Source organism: Cherax quadricarinatus, chromosome 2 (genome assembly GCF_038502225.1).
Source record: "Cherax quadricarinatus isolate ZL_2023a chromosome 2, ASM3850222v1, whole genome shotgun sequence".
Classification (NCBI taxonomy): domain Eukaryota; kingdom Metazoa; phylum Arthropoda; class Malacostraca; order Decapoda; family Parastacidae; genus Cherax; species Cherax quadricarinatus.
This window is the reverse complement of record NC_091293.1, coordinates 77,507,150-77,524,193: the sequence shown is the minus strand read 5'-3', so window position 1 is coordinate 77,524,193 and position 17,044 is coordinate 77,507,150. Positions and strand designations below refer to the sequence as shown.

The window sequence follows — 17,044 nt, the reverse complement described above, 5'->3', positions numbered from 1 at the left end:
GCACTTTTCTTTTTGTAAGTGCACGTGCGCGTGTGTGTACATATGTGGTTGCAGGGGTTGAGTCTTGGTTCCTGGCTGTGTATGGTTGGGTGGGGAATTAGTGTGATATGTTATTAGAAAAAGAGGAATTTATGAAAATGAAAGTGTAAAGTGAGCAAGTAAAGAAGCCTTCAAGAGGAAACTGGACAAGTATCTTCACCAGGTGCCAGATCAACCAGGCTGTGATGGATATTTGGGGCAGCGGGCCTCCAGCAGCAACAGCCTGGTTGACCAGGTAAGCACCAGACAAGCCTGGCCCATGGCCGGGCTCCAAGAGTAGCGAGACTCAAAACTCGTCAAAGGTAGAGGTACATTATTCAACAATGAAAGTGTAAAGTGAGCAAGTGAAGACATAAATTATTCAACAATGGAGTTCTGTTCCTAAGACCACATTGGTAAACAAATTCGTGGCTAAGCAAGGAGTAGTGGGTTTGTATCAGTCATCTTTGATATTGCTGTGTCACCTTTGCATCATTTATAACATTTTTACTATATTTTTAAATATTTATACAGCAGTAGTAGGTTGGTAGACAGCAACCACCCAGGGAAGTACTACCGTCCTGCCAGATGACTGTGAAACAAAAACCTGTAACTGTTTTGCATGATGGTAGGATTGCTGGTTTTCTTTTTCTGTCTCATAAACACGCTAAGATAACAGGGATATCTTGCTACTCCTACTTACACTTTGGTCACACTTCACAGACACGCACATGCATATATATATATACATACATCTAGGTTTTCCTCCTTTTTCTAAATAGCTCTTGTTCTTTTTTATTTCTTCTATTGTCCATGGGGAAGTGGAAAAGAATCTTTCCTCCGTAAGCCATGCGTGTCGTATGAGGCGACTAAAATGCCGGGAGCAATGGGCTAGTAACCCCTTCTCCTGTATACAATTACTAAAAAAGAGAAGAAGAAAAACTTTATAAAACTGGGTTGCTTAAATGTGCGTGGATGTAGTGCGGATGACAAGAAACAGATGATTGCTGATGTTATGAATGAAAAGAAGTTGGATGTCCTGGCCCTAAGCGAAACAAAGCTGAAGGGGGTAGGAGAGTTTCAGTGGGGGGAAATAAATGGGATTAAATCTGGAGTATCTGAGAGAGTTAGAGCAAAGGAAGGGGTAGCAGTAATGTTAAATGATCAGTTATGGAAGGAGAAAAGAGAATATGAATGTGTAAATTCAAGAATTATGTGGATTAAAGTAAAGGTTGGATGCGAGAAGTGGGTCATAATAAGCGTGTATGCACCTGGAGAAGAGAGGAATGCAGAGGAGAGAGAGAGATTTTGGGAGATGTTAAGTGAATGTATAGGAGCCTTTGAACCAAGTGAGAGAGTAATTGTGGTAGGGGACTTGAATGCTAAAGTAGGAGAAACTTTTAGAGAGGGTGTGGTAGGTAAGTTTGGGGTGCCAGGTGTAAATGATAATGGGAGCCCTTTGATTGAACTTTGTATAGAAAGGGGTTTAGTTATAGGTAATACATATTTTAAGAAAAAGAGGATAAATAAGTATACACGATATGATGTAGGGCGAAATGACAGTAGTTTGTTGGATTATGTATTGGTAGATAAAAGACTGTTGAGTAGACTTCAGGATGTACATGTTTATAGAGGGGCCACAGATATATCAGATCACTTTCTAGTTGTAGCTACACTGAGAGTAAAAGGTAGATGGGATACAAGGAGAATAGAAGCATCAGGGAAGAGAGAGGTGAAGGTTTATAAACTAAAAGAGGAGGCAGTTAGGGTAAGATATAAACAGCTATTGGAGGATAGATGGGCTAATGAGAGCATAGGCAATGGGGTCGAAGAGGTATGGGGTAGGTTTAAAAATGTAGTGTTAGAGTGTTCAGCAGAAGTTTGTGGTTACAGGAAAGTGGGTGCAGGAGGGAAGAGGAGCGATTGGTGGAATGATGATGTAAAGAGAGTAGTAAGGGAGAAAAAGTTAGCATATGAGAAGTTTTTACAAAGTAGAAGTGATGCAAGGAGGGAAGAGTATATGGAGAAAAAGAGAGAAGTTAAGAGAGTGGTGAAGCAATGTAAAAAGAGAGCAAATGAGAGAGTGGGTGAGATGTTATCAACAAATTTTGTTGAAAATAAGAAAAAGTTTTGGAGTGAGATTAACAAGTTAAGAAAGCCTAGAGAACAAATGGATTTGTCAGTTAAAAATAGGAGAGGAGAGTTATTAAATGGAGAGTTAGAGGTATTGGGAAGATGGAGGGAATATTTTGAGGAATTGTTAAATGTTGATGAAGATAGGGAAGCTGTGATTTCGTGTATAGGGCAAGGAGGAATAACATCTTGTAGGAGTGAGGAAGAGCCAGTTGTGAGTGTGGGGGAAGTTCGTGAGGCAGTAGGTAAAATGAAAGGGGGCAAGGCAGCCGGAATTGATGGGATAAAGATAGAAATGTTAAAAGCAGGTGGGGATATAGTTTTGGAGTGGTTGGTGCAATTATTTAATAAATGTATGGAAGAGGGTAAGGTACCTAGGGATTGGCAGAGAGCATGCATAGTTCCTTTGTATAAAGGCAAAGGGGATAAAAGAGAGTGCAAAAATTATAGGGGGATAAGTCTGTTGAGTGTACCTGGTAAAGTGTATGGTAGAGTTATAATTGAAAGAATTAAGAGTAAGACGGAGAATAGGATAGCAGATGAACAAGGAGGCTTTAGGAAAGGTAGGGGGTGTGTGGACCAGGTGTTTACAGTGAAACATATAAGTGAACAGTATTTAGATAAGGCTAAAGAGGTCTTTGTGGCATTTATGGATTTGGAAAAGGCGTATGACAGGGTGGATAGGGGGGCAATGTGGCAGATGTTGCAAGTGTATGGTGTAGGAGGTAGGTTACTGAAAGCAGTGAAGAGTTTTTACGAGGATAGTGAGGCTCAAGTTAGAGTATGTAGGAAAGAGGGAAATTTTTTCCCAGTAAAAGTAGGCCTTAGACAAGGATGTGTGATGTCACCGTGGTTGTTTAATATATTTATAGATGGGGTTGTAAGAGAAGTAAATGCGAGGGTCTTGGCAAGAGGCGTGGAGTTAAAAGATAAAGAATCACACACAAAGTGGGAGTTGTCACAGCTGCTCTTTGCTGATGACACTGTGCTCTTGGGAGATTCTGAAGAGAAGTTGCAGAGATTGGTGGATGAATTTGGTAGGGTGTGCAAAAGAAGAAAATTAAAGGTGAATACAGGAAAGAGTAAGGTTATGAGGATAACAAAAAGATTAGGTGATGAAAGATTGAATATCAGATTGGAGGGAGAGAGTATGGAGGAGGTGAACGTATTCAGATATTTGGGAGTGGACGTGTCAGCGGATGGGTCTATGAAAGATGAGGTGAATCATAGAATTGATGAGGGAAAAAGAGTGAGTGGTGCACTTAGGAGTCTGTGGAGACAAAGAACTTTGTCCTTGGAGGCAAAGAGGGGAATGTATGAGAGTATAGTTTTACCAACGCTCTTATATGGGTGTGAAGCGTGGGTGATGAATGTTGCAGCGAGGAGAAGGCTGGAGGCAGTGGAGATGTCGTGTCTGAGGGCAATGTGTGGTGTGAATATAATGCAGAGAATTCGTAGTTTGGAAGTTAGGAGGAGGTGTGGGATTACCAAAACTGTTGTCCAGAGGGCTGAGGAAGGGTTGTTGAGGTGGTTCGGACATGTAGAGAGAATGGAGCGAAACAGAATGACTTCAAGAGTGTATCAGTCTGTAGTGGAAGGAAGGCGGGGTAGGGGTCGGCCTAGGAAGGGTTGGAGGGAGGGGGTAAAGGAGGTTTTGTGTGCGAGGGGCTTGGACTTCCAGCAGGCATGTGTGAGCGTGTTTGATAGGAGTGAATGGAGACAAATGGTTTTTAATACTTGACGTGCTGTTGGAGTGTGAGCAAAGTAACATTTATGAAGGGATTCAGGGAAACCGGCAGGCCGGACTTGAGTCCTGGAGATGGGAAGTACAGTGCCTGCACTCTGAAGGAGGGGTGTTAATGTTGCAGTTTAAAAACTGTAGTGTAAAGCACCCTTCTGGCAAGACAGTGATGGAGTGAATGATGGTGAAAGTTTTTCTTTTTCGGGCCACCCTGCCTTGGTGGGAATCGGCCAGTGTGATAATAAAAAAAAATAACAGCAGTAATGTACTGTATATTGTAATAAACAGAATAGAGGACATCAGCTCTAAATATACATTATTTAGGTATACATACTGGTCAAAGAGCCCGTCGTAAGTTCGAGTCGTCGGTAAACTAGTACGTCACTAAGTGAGGAGAGGCTGTATTTCGTTTGTAGTAAACATTTTTACACTTTAGGTTTAAGCTTTACACTTTTAATAATATTCAATGGAGTGATGTGATTCAAACTCAGATTCTGAAATTGCTAGCTATTGACTGGCCCACAGCATCTCGTTCAGCATAACTAGTGGAGATAATTCCCCATTTGTCAAAATATGCTGATGCGGCCAGAGAGAGGTAAATTTTGAATATACATAGCTTGATGGTGAAACCTAAACCTTGTGTAATTATACTTTTTCTTTGTGATTATTATTTATGTAATATGAGAATGGGAGTCTTAGGTAGTAGGTTGGTAGAAAGCAACCACCCAGGGAGATGCTACCATCCTGCCAAGTGAGTGTGAAATGGAAACCTGTAATTGTTTTACATGATGTAAGATTTCAGGTACATCTTGCTACTTCTACTTACACTTAGGTCACACTGCACATGTATAGACAGCGTCCATATACACACACCCCTCTGGGTTTTCTTCTATTTCCTTACTAGTTCTTGTTTATTTCCTCTTGTCTCCATGGGGAAGTGGAATAGAATTCTCCATAAGCCATGCATGTTGTAAGAGGCGACTAAAATGCAAGAAGCAAGGAACTAGTAACCTCATCTCCTATATATACAGCCTCTCCTCACTTGCCAACGTACTCGTTTACTGACAACTCGGAGTTGCAAGGGGCTCTCCAACAAGTTGGTATTGTATTTTGTACGAGAGCTTGGGTCGTGAAAACGAGCAGTGCAGCGTCTCGACATCAAACATCTCAATCTCCTTCCTACAATCACTCAGGTTTGTCTTGATCACATAAAAAAAATTTTACTGTGTGTTTGTGTTAGTATATGTATGTTGGTGCACAAGTGTTAGTGTACATGTCTCAGTATGATGTACATACTCACCTATATGTGGTTGGTTGTTTTGTATGTTTCTTTTTGTTAGTCTTTTGTACTGATGTACATATTTATACATGCATTTCACAAATAGCCCACACACAGGAGAGGGGAGCTTAAGATGATGATTCAATCCAACTTGGACCATTTACAGAGTGCGGACTATTTATTGTTCCAGTCATGATATTGTGCCTTTTTGTTCTTTACATATGCATTTATTTTATGCACATTCAGTAATTGCTATTTTTTTTTTTTTTAAACAGGTAAATTTAATGTGAATGAGTTTGAGTGTACTATTAAAGAACTGAAGAGAAGACTGGAGGAGTTAATGAAGTTTGCTGGTCTTAGTCTAATGCCAATTGAGGGATTAGATAACATCTCTCTCTCCTCAACCTCTGATCTGGAAAACAGCAGAGAGTTAATGGATAACCTACATACAGTAGCCTTACTGTCTATTCGTGCAGTTGAAGACCTTAAAAATACTTTAAATAACTTTTACAAATCGCTAACATTCAGAGAATTAAAAAGCAATATCTTCAGATGTAATAAAAAACTTGTGACTCAGTGGCCAAGAAACAGTAAAGAATACCAGCAACACTTGGAAAAATTGCAGCACAAGTCTGGGATGAAGAGCTCTCTACGATGTTCTTCAGAAGCTCCCATAGAAGAAAAGCGGGTTAGATTTGACATAAGTTCTGCTTCAGTTTCATCAGTCAGTGGCTTGGAAGAAACAGACACTGTTGATGTCTAAATATAAAGTATATTTAAACACATGCACACTCATCTTTCACATGCACACATGGTCTTATATATTCAGCTCTCTATGATTATACTCTCCTCCCTTTCATACGCCATCTCGTACACCTCTTATACGCTTACCTCACACTCGCCTGTCATACACTCAACATTCTTAAGTGCATTCTTCTCTTTCATAGACACCTCTCTCTCGTACATACTCGTCTCTCTCATACACTCGTCTCTCATGCACACTCGTCTCTCGTGCACACTCGTCCCTCTCGTGCACACTCGTCTCTCTTGTACACATCCTTTTCTTTCATACAATCCTTCCCTCCTCCCACCCTCTTTGCTCTCCTGCTTCTCTGCTGCCTCATATCTCCTCTCCATCTTATTATCCTTCCACTGCCCATTCAGTTTTTCTGCAAATAAATCTCTCACTCCTTGACCTACAAGTAATCACATACTCTGCTGAAATGGACTCCAAGTGGAGGTAATGTATTTTACTACTAAAAAGTTAAAAGCAACAATCATACATGTGTGTACACACATTTACATATATTTATTTGTGCCATTACTAAAATTGCTTCCATTTAAGAAGTAATACACTGAGATGCCACTTTTTTCTTGACACTTTCAGTTTAAAATCATTTGTTTAACCCTTCATATATTTATGGTTCCACTGTACACCAAATTTATTTTTTGCCTGATTCATTTTTAATTTTTATACACATTGTATTGTTTTTCTAATTATGATTTGTTTCTAATATATCTTGAAGTGAAACCCTTCAAGCTATGAAAGTAGGCCCCAACAAGTCAACTTGTGTGTGTGCCAGACTGAGCTGCATCACACTGATGTTTGGTCCTGACATTAAGAAACTCCAGTTTTATATTTGATAATGATACATTTTTTATTGTTTTTTTTTTTAATCTAAACCCTTTCTGAAACCTAGACTTGTCTAAACCCTTGGTTTCAAAAACATTTTGTGGAAGGTAAGCAACCTGATGATATACGTGACTGCTGAGATTTATCTAATGCAGTTTTACTCATCAGTGCTGACTGAAATGTAGCTTTAAAAGAGGGAATCCTAAAGTATATTAATTTTGTATTATGCACATTTAGTGTTTTCAACATTTTAAGCAAAAGTGTGTGTTTCAAGCCTCTTATTAGTTAACAGTACCTAGCTCCATTATAGGTTCATGTCAAGTGGTAAATGAAGACTTCTGTGTTGCTTAAATAGCAGATAATTCACTTCCTTCACTGAGGTAAATGAAACCTTTATTTTTTCACTTTGAATTTTAATAAATATTTATGAAGTATTTAAGCACTTTATGAGCCTTACATTCTAAGTTATTCACCTGAAAGTCCCTAGGATATAAAAACTTAATATGGATTTTTGTGATATATATTTTTAAGTGGGGCCAATAGAGATTGATATTGTATAATTGTGCTGTGTACTTCATTCAAAATGATCATATTCCATCTATTTTAACAAGTGAAGCTTTGCAGCATCATATTTTTATACCTTATATCCACCTTTATGTAAGTGACTACCTGTGCAGATTTTATAAGTCCATTATAAAAGTTAAACAAAATGGATCAGTCGTATTAGCTTTCATTCCACTAGTCTGTACCCAGTTCATGATGCAAATTAAAGATTATAAGTCAAACCCTTAAACTGTCCAAACGTAGATCTATGTTTGCTCGCGTAGCGCTTCGAACGTAGATCTACGTTTTTTTTTTTACATTGTTTATGTAGAAAATCAAGGTCGGAGCGCTACGCGTGCAAACGTAGATCTACGTTTGGACAGTTTAAGGGTTAATACTGTTGGAGAATTCATCATTATCTAATGCATATGCTAAGCTGTTTAGTAAAGTTTTGGTTTATGCACTGTTTTGTATGAAGTAATTCTAGTAAAATCTCTTGGAATGAATTTTTCATTAACTTCATCTAAGTAAATCTTTTATGGTATCTCTTTTTTCCCAACTTTTTGTTTCCTTAGTCATGTATTCATCATGGTTATATCATTTTAATTGACTCCAATTTGCCTCTTATCAATTTTCCCCCACACATTTCCAGCTCTTTAGTTTGCTGGTCATGAAAATGATTTTAAAGTACTGTAAAATTTCCAGCATATTTGTAAACTCATTTTTCTACATTGTTAGGTAAATGTTTTAACAGATTTATTGTATATTCTGAAATTATTTATATTTTAATAATTTTTTTATTTCAAGTCTGTGGGGTAATGAGGAAGAATGTTTTTAATGTTGCTATTGAAAGTTTAGTTGTTATTGTTGGTTTGCTAACTTATTTCTGTAGATGCCAAACACTTCATTCTATTCAGGAAATTGTAGTCATTAAGATAAATTTTTCAAAATTTCATAATATATTTGTATATATAAAGCTAATGCATATCATAATGTCAATAATATGTATTGTTATAGTCACAAAGTACTTGTTCAGTGCCAGGCTTAGCTCTTCCTTTTATTGTAATTGTATTCTCAAAATATCACCAAAGCCATATTGGCCATTCAGCCCTTGTCATTTTGTAGATGATCACTTTCTTTTTCAAAGTGTATATAATTAATGGATATATTGTAATAAAAACATATAGTAATTTTGTATAATTTTTGTCCCTCAAAATTAAAACAGGATTCCACATCATTGATTCTAGTGTATATCCATCAAATGATCTTGTGAGGAATTAAACCTTTCATTCCCTTCTTGGGATTGAAATCAAATGCCTATTCCCCATTCCTCCCTTAAATTTTGATCTGATCAATGATTTCTTTAAGACAGTGGGTTTTGCTGAGGTTATACAGGGGAGAATGATGGGCGCTGTTGATGGAAGAAGGGGCAACACTTTTGCATTATCTCAACACTATAACCCTTGTGGGTTTAGCTCTTAGTTATGATTATAATAACTTGCATTATCTTGCTTAGGGCTTTGCAACCTCCCCCTCCTCTCCCCACCCAAAAAAATCCCTCAGCCCCAAATAAAAATAGTAAATACATCCCCCCCCCCCCCCAACAAGTCGGCCGTCTCCCACCGAGGCAGGGTGACCCAAAAAAAAGAAAATACTTTCATCATTCAACACTTTCACCACACTCGCACATTATCACTGTTTTTGCAGAGCTGCTCAGAATACAACAGACTGCCCCCTCTATCAACGAGCACGCAGAATTTACCTCCAACGCCGTCTTCGTTCTACTACTCTCTCTTTACCTTCCCTTCTTGCTGATGGACCCTCCTTTAATCCTGACTCTCTCATTGACTTCTTGACAACGACTGATTTACTCCACAAACTCTGATGATGATACCTTACGCACTCCCCTCAGCCCTTTCTAGCTCAGTCTCTTGCTGCCCTTTACCCTTTCACCATCCACTGCTCCGCTGTTATCCGTAACCTATTACTCATCCACCTCCCTTTTGCCACCTGATGCCCTCGCTTCCTTCCTGCCCTGCAGCGCTGTATAGCCCTTGTGGCTTAGCGCTTCTCTTTTATTATAATAATAATCAGGATACAACAGTTTAGAAGCATACACATATAAAGATACACAACATATCCCTCCAAACTGCCAATATCCCAAACCCCTCCTTTAAAGTGCAGGCATTGTACTTCCCATTTCCAGGACTCAAGTCCGACTATGAAAATAACCAGTTTCCCTGAATCCCTTCACTAAATATTACCCTGCTCACACTCCAACAGATCGTCAGGTCCCAAGTACCATTCGTCTCCATTCACTCCTATCTAACACGCTCACGCACGCTTGCTGGAAGTCCAAGCCCCTTGCCCACAAAACCTCCTTTACCCCCCTCTCTCCAACCCTTTCGAGGACGACCCCTACCCCGCCTTCCTTCCCCTATAGATTTATATGCTTTCCATGTCATTCTACTTTGATCCATTCTCTCTAAATGACCAAACCACCTCAACAACCCCTCTTCTGCCCTCTGACTAATACTTTTATTAACTCCACACCTTTTCCTAATTTCCACACTCCGAATTTTCTGCATAATATTTACATCACACATTGCCATTAAACAGGACATCTCCACTGCCTCCAACCGTCTCCTCGCTGCTGCATTTACCACCCAAGCTTCACACCCATATAAGAGTGTTGGTACTACTATAATTTCATACATTCCCTTCTTTGTCTCCATAGATAACGTTTTTTGACTCCACATATACCTCGACGCACCACACCTTTTTTCCCTCATCAATTCTATGATTAATCTCATCCTTCATAAATCCATCCGCCGACACGTCAACTCCCAAGTATCTGAAAACATTCACTTCTTCCATACTCCTCCCCAATTTGATATCCAATTTTTCTTTATCTAAATCATTTGACACCCTCATCACCTTACTCTTTTCTATGTTCACTTTCAACTTATTACCTTTACACACATTCCCAAACTCATCCACTAACCTTTGCAATTTTTCTTTAGAATCTCCCATAAGCACAGTATCATCAGCAAAAAGTAACTGTGTCAATTCCCATTTTGAATTTGATTCCCCAAAATTTAATCCCACCCCACTCCCGAACACCCTAGCATTTACTTTTACAACCCCATCTATAAATATACAGTGGACCCCCGGCTAACGATTTTAATCCGTGCAAGAGGGGTAATTGTTATGCGAAATAATCGCTATGTGAATGAATTTTCCCCATAAGAAATAATGGAAATCAAATTAATCCGTGCAAGACACCCAAAAGTATGAAAAAAAAAATTTTACCACATGAAATATACATTTTCCCACACACAAAGAGAAGGATACATGCACAGTATATATTGTGCATGTACTAGTCTACTAAATGAAGAATAAATGACACCTTTATTGAAGATGCAGCAATGACTGATGAGACACTGTGTCCTGGGAGTGCCTTTTCCTCCTGAGTACTGTAGGTCCTGTTTGGCATTTTCTTCCAGAACAGGCCTTATCACACTGTGTATGCCACTACGATTCTTAAATCTCTCAAACCAACCTTTGCTGGCTTTAAATTCACAAATATGAGCACTAGTTCCAGGCATTTTTCCCTGTTCACCTGGGTGTTAGTCGACTTGTGTGGGTTGCATCCTGGGAGACAAGATTAAGGACCCCAATGGAAATAAGTTAGACAGTCTTCGATGACACTGACTTTTTTGGGTTATCCTGGGTGGCAAATCCTCTGGGGTTAATTGTTTCTTGGTATTCTCAATAAGCCACACCAACAACGGTGCTACAGCAGCAGCAGCAGCTGACAGTGCAGCAGCAGCAGCAGCTGTACCACCAATAGTAGCGATGGTTGATTGGGGTTTATTATACAACCTGGCCAGCTCGGAGACATGCACTCCACTTTCATACTTATCAATGATCTTTTTCTTCATCTCTATTGTAATTCTCACCCTTATTGCTGTAGGGTTGGCACTAGAAGCTTTCTTGGGGCCCATGGTCACTTATTTTCCAGAAAAAGCACCGAAAACACTGTAATAATACGAAATATTCCGATTGTATGCTTGGATGTTACCGCGGAGGCTGGCTGGTAAACAATGCCACCGGCGGAACATGTGAGCGTGGCTCAGGCCGCACATTGGACGCGTCTCGGACGAAAATCGGTAAGCGGGTTTTTAAGCGGTATGTGAGGCAAAATTTTTGCAATTGAAGTAAGCGGTATGCGAAATAATCGCTATGTGATGCCATCGTTACGGGGGTCCACTGTATTAACCCTTTCAGGGTCCGTCCCGTAGATCTACGGCTTTACGTTCAGGGTCCAAACCGTAGATCTACGTCATGAGCTCAGCTCACTCTGATAAACTGTGAGTGGTACATTTGGGCCTAGATATGAGAGAATACATATGTGTGGTTGCAGAGATTGGTGGATGAATTTGGTAGGGTGTGCAAAAGAAGAAAATTAAAGGTGAATACAGGAAAGAGTAAGGTTATGAGGATAACAAAAAGATTAGGTGATGAAAGATTGAATATCAGATTGGAGGGAGAGAGTATGGAGGAGGTGAATGTATTCAGATATTTGGGAGTGGACGTGTCAGCAGATGGGTCTATGAAAGATGAGGTGAATCATAGAATTGATGAGGGAAAAAGAGTGAGTGGTGCACTTAGGAGTCTGTGGAGACAAAGAACTTTGTCCTTGGAGGCAAAGAGGGGAATGTATGAGAGTATAGTTTTACCAACGCTCTTATATGGGTGTGAAGCATGGGTGATTAATGTTGCAGCGAGGAGAAGGCTGGAGGCAGTGGAGATGTCATGTCTGAGGGCAATGTGTGGTGTGAATATAATGCAGAGAATTCGTAGTTTGGAAGTTAGGAGGAGGTGCGGGATTACCAAAATTGTTGTCCAGAGGGCTGAGGAAGGGTTGTTGAGGTGGTTCGGACATGTAGAGAGAATGGAGCGAAACAGAATGACTTCAAGAGTGTATCAGTCTGTACTGGAAGGAAGGCGGGGTTGGGGTCGGCCTAGGAAAGGTTGGAGAGAGGGGGTAAAGGAGGTTTTGTGTGCAAGGGGCTTGGACTTCCAGTAGGCATGCGTGAGCGTGTTTGATAGGAGTGAATGGAGACAAATGGTTTTTAATACTTGACGTGCTGTTGGAGTGTGAGCAAAGTAACATTTATGAAGGGGTTCAGGGACACTGGCAGGCCGGACTTGAGTCCTGGAGATGGGAAGTGCAGTGCCTGCACTCTGAAGGAGGGGTGTTAATGTTGCAGTTTAAAAACTGTAGTGTAAAGCACCCTTCTGGCAAGACGGTGATGGAGTGAATGATGGTGAAAGTTTTTCTTTTTCGGGCCACCCTGCCTTGGTGGGAATCGGCCAGTGTGATAATAAAAAAAAAATATGGGGGTGGGGGAGGATGGAAGGTATCGAGGGAACTGGAGTACTGATCCAATTCCCTAGAGCAACGAGTCCCTCACCAGCATCAAGGAACCACCCTTGAGGGGCCAGGTAACCCTATATTCCGCAATCCTAGTTCTTCAGTGCACTCGACTGGAATAATGCTGAGTGGAGCATGAGTTGATAATGCAGTTATATAAACCATACCACGGGTAGGGTTAAAACCCACGATCAGTCTCAAAACCCCAGACCGTCGCGTTAGTGTGGCTAGTGCAACAGGAAGAGCTGTTCATAAGTCATATTGTAACTAATATCCAAATTTCTTCAATAAAAATTGTAAATTAGAACACATACCTGGAGTTTACCTGGAGAGAGTTCCGGGGGTCAACGCCCCCGCGGCCCGGTCTGTGACCAGGCCGCCTGGTGGATCAGAGCCTGATCAACCAGGCTGTTGCTGCTGGCTGCACGCAAACCAACGTACGAGCCACAGCCCGGCTGATCAGGAACTGACTTTAGGTGCTTGTCCAGTGCCAGCTTGAAGACTGCCAGGGGTCTGTTGGTAATCCCCCTTATGTGTGCTGGGAGGCAGTTGAACAGTCTCGGGCCCCTGACACTTATTGTATGGTCTCTTAACGTGCTAGTGACACCCCTGCTTTTCATTGGGGGGATGGTGCATCGTCTGCCAAGTCTTTTGCTTTCATAGTGAGTGATTTTCATGTGCAAGTTCGGTACTAGTCCCTCTAGGATTTTCCAGGTGTATATAATCATGTATCTCTCCCTCCTGCGTTCCAGGGAATACAGGTTTAGGAACCTCAAGCGCTCCCAGTAATTGAGGTCTTTTATCTCCGTTATGCGCACCGTGAAAGTTCTCTGTACATTTTCTAGGTCGGCAATTTCACCTGCCTTGAAAGGTGCTGTTAGTGTGCAGCAATATTCCAGCCTAGATAGAACAAGTGACCTGAAGAGTGTCATCATGGGCTTGTCCTCCCTAGTTTTGAAGGTTCTCATTATCCATCCTGTCATTTTTCTAGCAGATGCGATTGATACAATGTTATGGTCCTTGAAGGTGAGATCCTCCGACATGATCACTCCCAGGTCTTTGACGTTGGTGTTTCGCTCTATTTTGTGGCCAGAATTTGTTTTGTACTCTGATGAAGATTTAATTTCCTCATGTTTACCATATCTGAGTAATTGAAATTTCTCATTGTTGAACTTCATATTGTTTTCTGCAGCCCACTGAAAGATTTGGTTGATGTCCGCCTGGAGCCTTGCAGTGTCTGCAATGGAAGACACTGTCATGCAGATTCGGGTGTCATCTGCAAAGGAAGACACGGTGCTGTGGCTGACATCCTTGTCTATGTCGGATATGAGGATGAGGAACAAGATGGGAGCGAGTACTGTGCCTTGTGGAACAGAGCTTTTCACCGTAGCTGCCTCGGACTTTACTCTGTTGACGACTACTCTCTGTGTTCTGTTAGTGAGGAAATTATAGATCCATCGACCGACTTTTCCTGTTATTCTTTTAGCACGCATTTTGTGCCCTATTACGCCATGGTCACACTTGTCGAAGGCTTTTGTAAAGTCTGTATATATTACATCTGCATTCTTTTTGTCTTCTAGTGCATTTAGGACCTTGTCGTAGTGATCCAATAGTTGAGACAGACAGGAGCGACCTGTTCTAAACCCATGTTGCCCTGGGTTGTGTAACTGATGGGTTTCTAGATGGGTGGTGGTCTTGCTTCTTAGGATCCTTTCAAAGATTTTTATGATATGGGATGTTAGTGCTATTGGTCTGTAGTTCTTTGCTGTTGCTTTACTGCCCCCTTTGTGGAGTGGGGCTATGTCTGTTGTTTTTAGTAACTGTGGGACGACCCCCGTGTCCATGCTCCCTCTCCATAGGATGGAAAAGGCTCGTGATAGGGGCTTCTTGCAGTTCTTGATGAACACAGAGTTCCACGAGTCTGGCCCTGGGGCAGAGTGCATGGCCATGTCATTTATCGCCTGTTCGAAGTCATTTGGCATCAGGATAACATCGGATAGGCTTGTGTTAATCAAATTTTGTGGCTCTCATAAAAAATTCATTTTGATCTTCGACTCTCAGTCTGGTTAGCGGCTTGCTAAAAACTGAGTCATATTGGGACTTGAGTAGCTCACTCATTTCCTTGCTGTCATCTGTGTAGGACCCATCTTGTTTAAGTAGGGGCCCAATACTGGACGTTGTTCTCGATTTTGATTTGGCATAGGAGAAGAAATACTTTGGGTTTCTTTCGATTTCATTTATGGCTTTTAGTTCTTCCCGCGATTCCTGACTCCTAAAGGATTCTTTTAGCTTAAGTTCGATGCTTGCTATTTCTCTGACAAGTGTCTCCCTACGCATTTCAGATATATTGACCTCTTTTAGCCGCTCTGTTATTCTTTTCCATCGCCTGTAAAGGGAGCGCCTGTCTCTTTCTATTTTACATCTACTCCTCCTTTTTCTTAGAGGAATAAGCCTTGTGCATACATCGAGTGCCACCGAGTTAATCTGTTCTAGGCATAAGTTGGGGTCTGTGTTGCTTAGTATATCTTCCCAGCTTATATCGGTTAGGACTTGGTTTACTTGGTCCCACTTTGTTTTTGTTATTGAAGCTGAATTTGGTGAATGCTCCCTCGTGACTAGTCTCATTATGTCGGTCTGGGGCTCCACGCATACATGTCTGAACCTCAATTATGTTGTGATCTGAGTATATTGTTTTTGATATGGTGACATTTCTTATCAGATCATCATTGTTAGTGAAGATGAGGTCTAGTGTATTCTCCAGTCTAGTAGGCTCTATTATTTGCTGGTTTAAATTGAATTTTGTGCAGAGATTTAAAAGCTCGTGTGAGTGTGAGTTTTCATCAGAGCTGCCTCCTGGTGTTATTTCTGCAACAATATTATTTGCTATATTCCTCCATTTTAGGTGCCTTAAGTTGAAATCCCCCAGGAGCAAGATGTTGGGTGCAGGAGCTGGGAGATTTTCCAGACAGTGGTCAATTTTTAACAGCTGTTCCTGGAATTGCTGGGATGTTACATCCGGAGGCTTGTAGACTACCACAATGACTAGGTTTTGGTTCTCGACCTTTACTGCTAAACTTCCACTACATCATTTGAGGCAATAAGCAGTTCTGTGCAAACAAGTGACTCTGCAATGTACAGGCCAACCCCCCCCTTTTGCCTGTTCACTCTGTCACATCTGTATAGGTTGTAACCTGGGATCCATATTTCGTTGTCCAAGTGATCCTTTATGTGGGTCTCAGTGAAAGCCGCGAACATTGCCTTTGCCTCTGCAAGCAGTCCACGGATGAAAGGTATTTTGTTTGTTGCTGGCTTTAGACCCTGTATATTTGCAAAGAAGAATGTTATCGGACTGGTGGTATTGTTGGTACTGGGGGGGGATTTTTTTTCCGGCATTAGTATCTGTATCTGTTGGTTTGGAGTGGAGGCCATCGACTGTGGTTCCACTCCAGGAATGACTGGATTTGGTGTACGATTTCTGCCATTTCCTGCCAGTTTTTTTTCCTTCCTGGCACTAAAAAACCTCTCCCTCTTGAGTGGCTGTGGCTACCCAGGTTTTCCCATGCCCTGGATGTTTCGTATCTTTTTGTCCCCTTTAGATGGTATGCCTGGCAATTTAAGTTATAGCAGTCTTTCCTGTACTGAAGAGGTACACAGTTCAGGGTGAAAAAGCTTACAGGAAGGGAGTTTGCATTTTCCTGTTGTCATATGGGCATGGCATTTTCTAGGGTGGTCATAGTTGCACGTCCCATCTGTTTTTCCCTGTCTTACTTCTATCCTCCCTAGCACCAACAATGGAGCTCCCACCAGTTGTTTTTGGTAATATATCCTCACTATTGCTAGTGGAGTCCTCTTGTTTGCTATTTCCTGCGGTATTTCTAGTTTGCAATATTGGTTTTATCTTATCTTTGACTACACTTGTTTCCCTACTATGGCTCCTGTCCCCTATAAGGTCATTTATATGTATTCCTTCCTGCGTATAATTCCCGACTACCTGGACAAAATCTCCAGCTTCACCATTACTGTCTCCCAGGACAGCATCTCCAGCTTCACCATTACTGTCTCCCAGGACAGCACCTCCAGCTTCACCAGTACTGTCTCCCAGGACAGCACCTCCAGCTTCACCATTACTGTCTCCCAGGACAGCACTATCAGCCCCACATTTACTGACTACCAGGACTTCATCTCCAGCCTTACAGTTTCTGACTACATGGCCAGTATCAAGGGCAGTACCATTCAGCCCAGACTTTTTATGTTCCC

General features: G+C 41.2%; 1 protein-coding gene across 4 annotated transcripts in view; it reads left to right on the top strand.

Annotated features, from left to right (window-relative positions):
• Nucleotides 1-8,538, top strand: part of LOC128684368 (kinesin-like protein KIF14) — a 269,582-nt gene extending 261,044 nt beyond the window's left edge. For all 4 annotated transcript variants that reach the window (XM_070089073.1, XM_070089083.1, XM_070089065.1 and 1 more), the window contains one exon: nucleotides 5,447-8,538. In XM_070089073.1, coding sequence (XP_069945174.1) covers nucleotides 5,447-5,934 — 488 coding nt within the window. In that variant the 3' untranslated portion in view covers nucleotides 5,935-8,538. The remainder of the gene's footprint in view (nucleotides 1-5,446) is intronic.
• The last annotated feature ends 8,506 nt before the right edge of the window (nucleotides 8,539-17,044 follow it).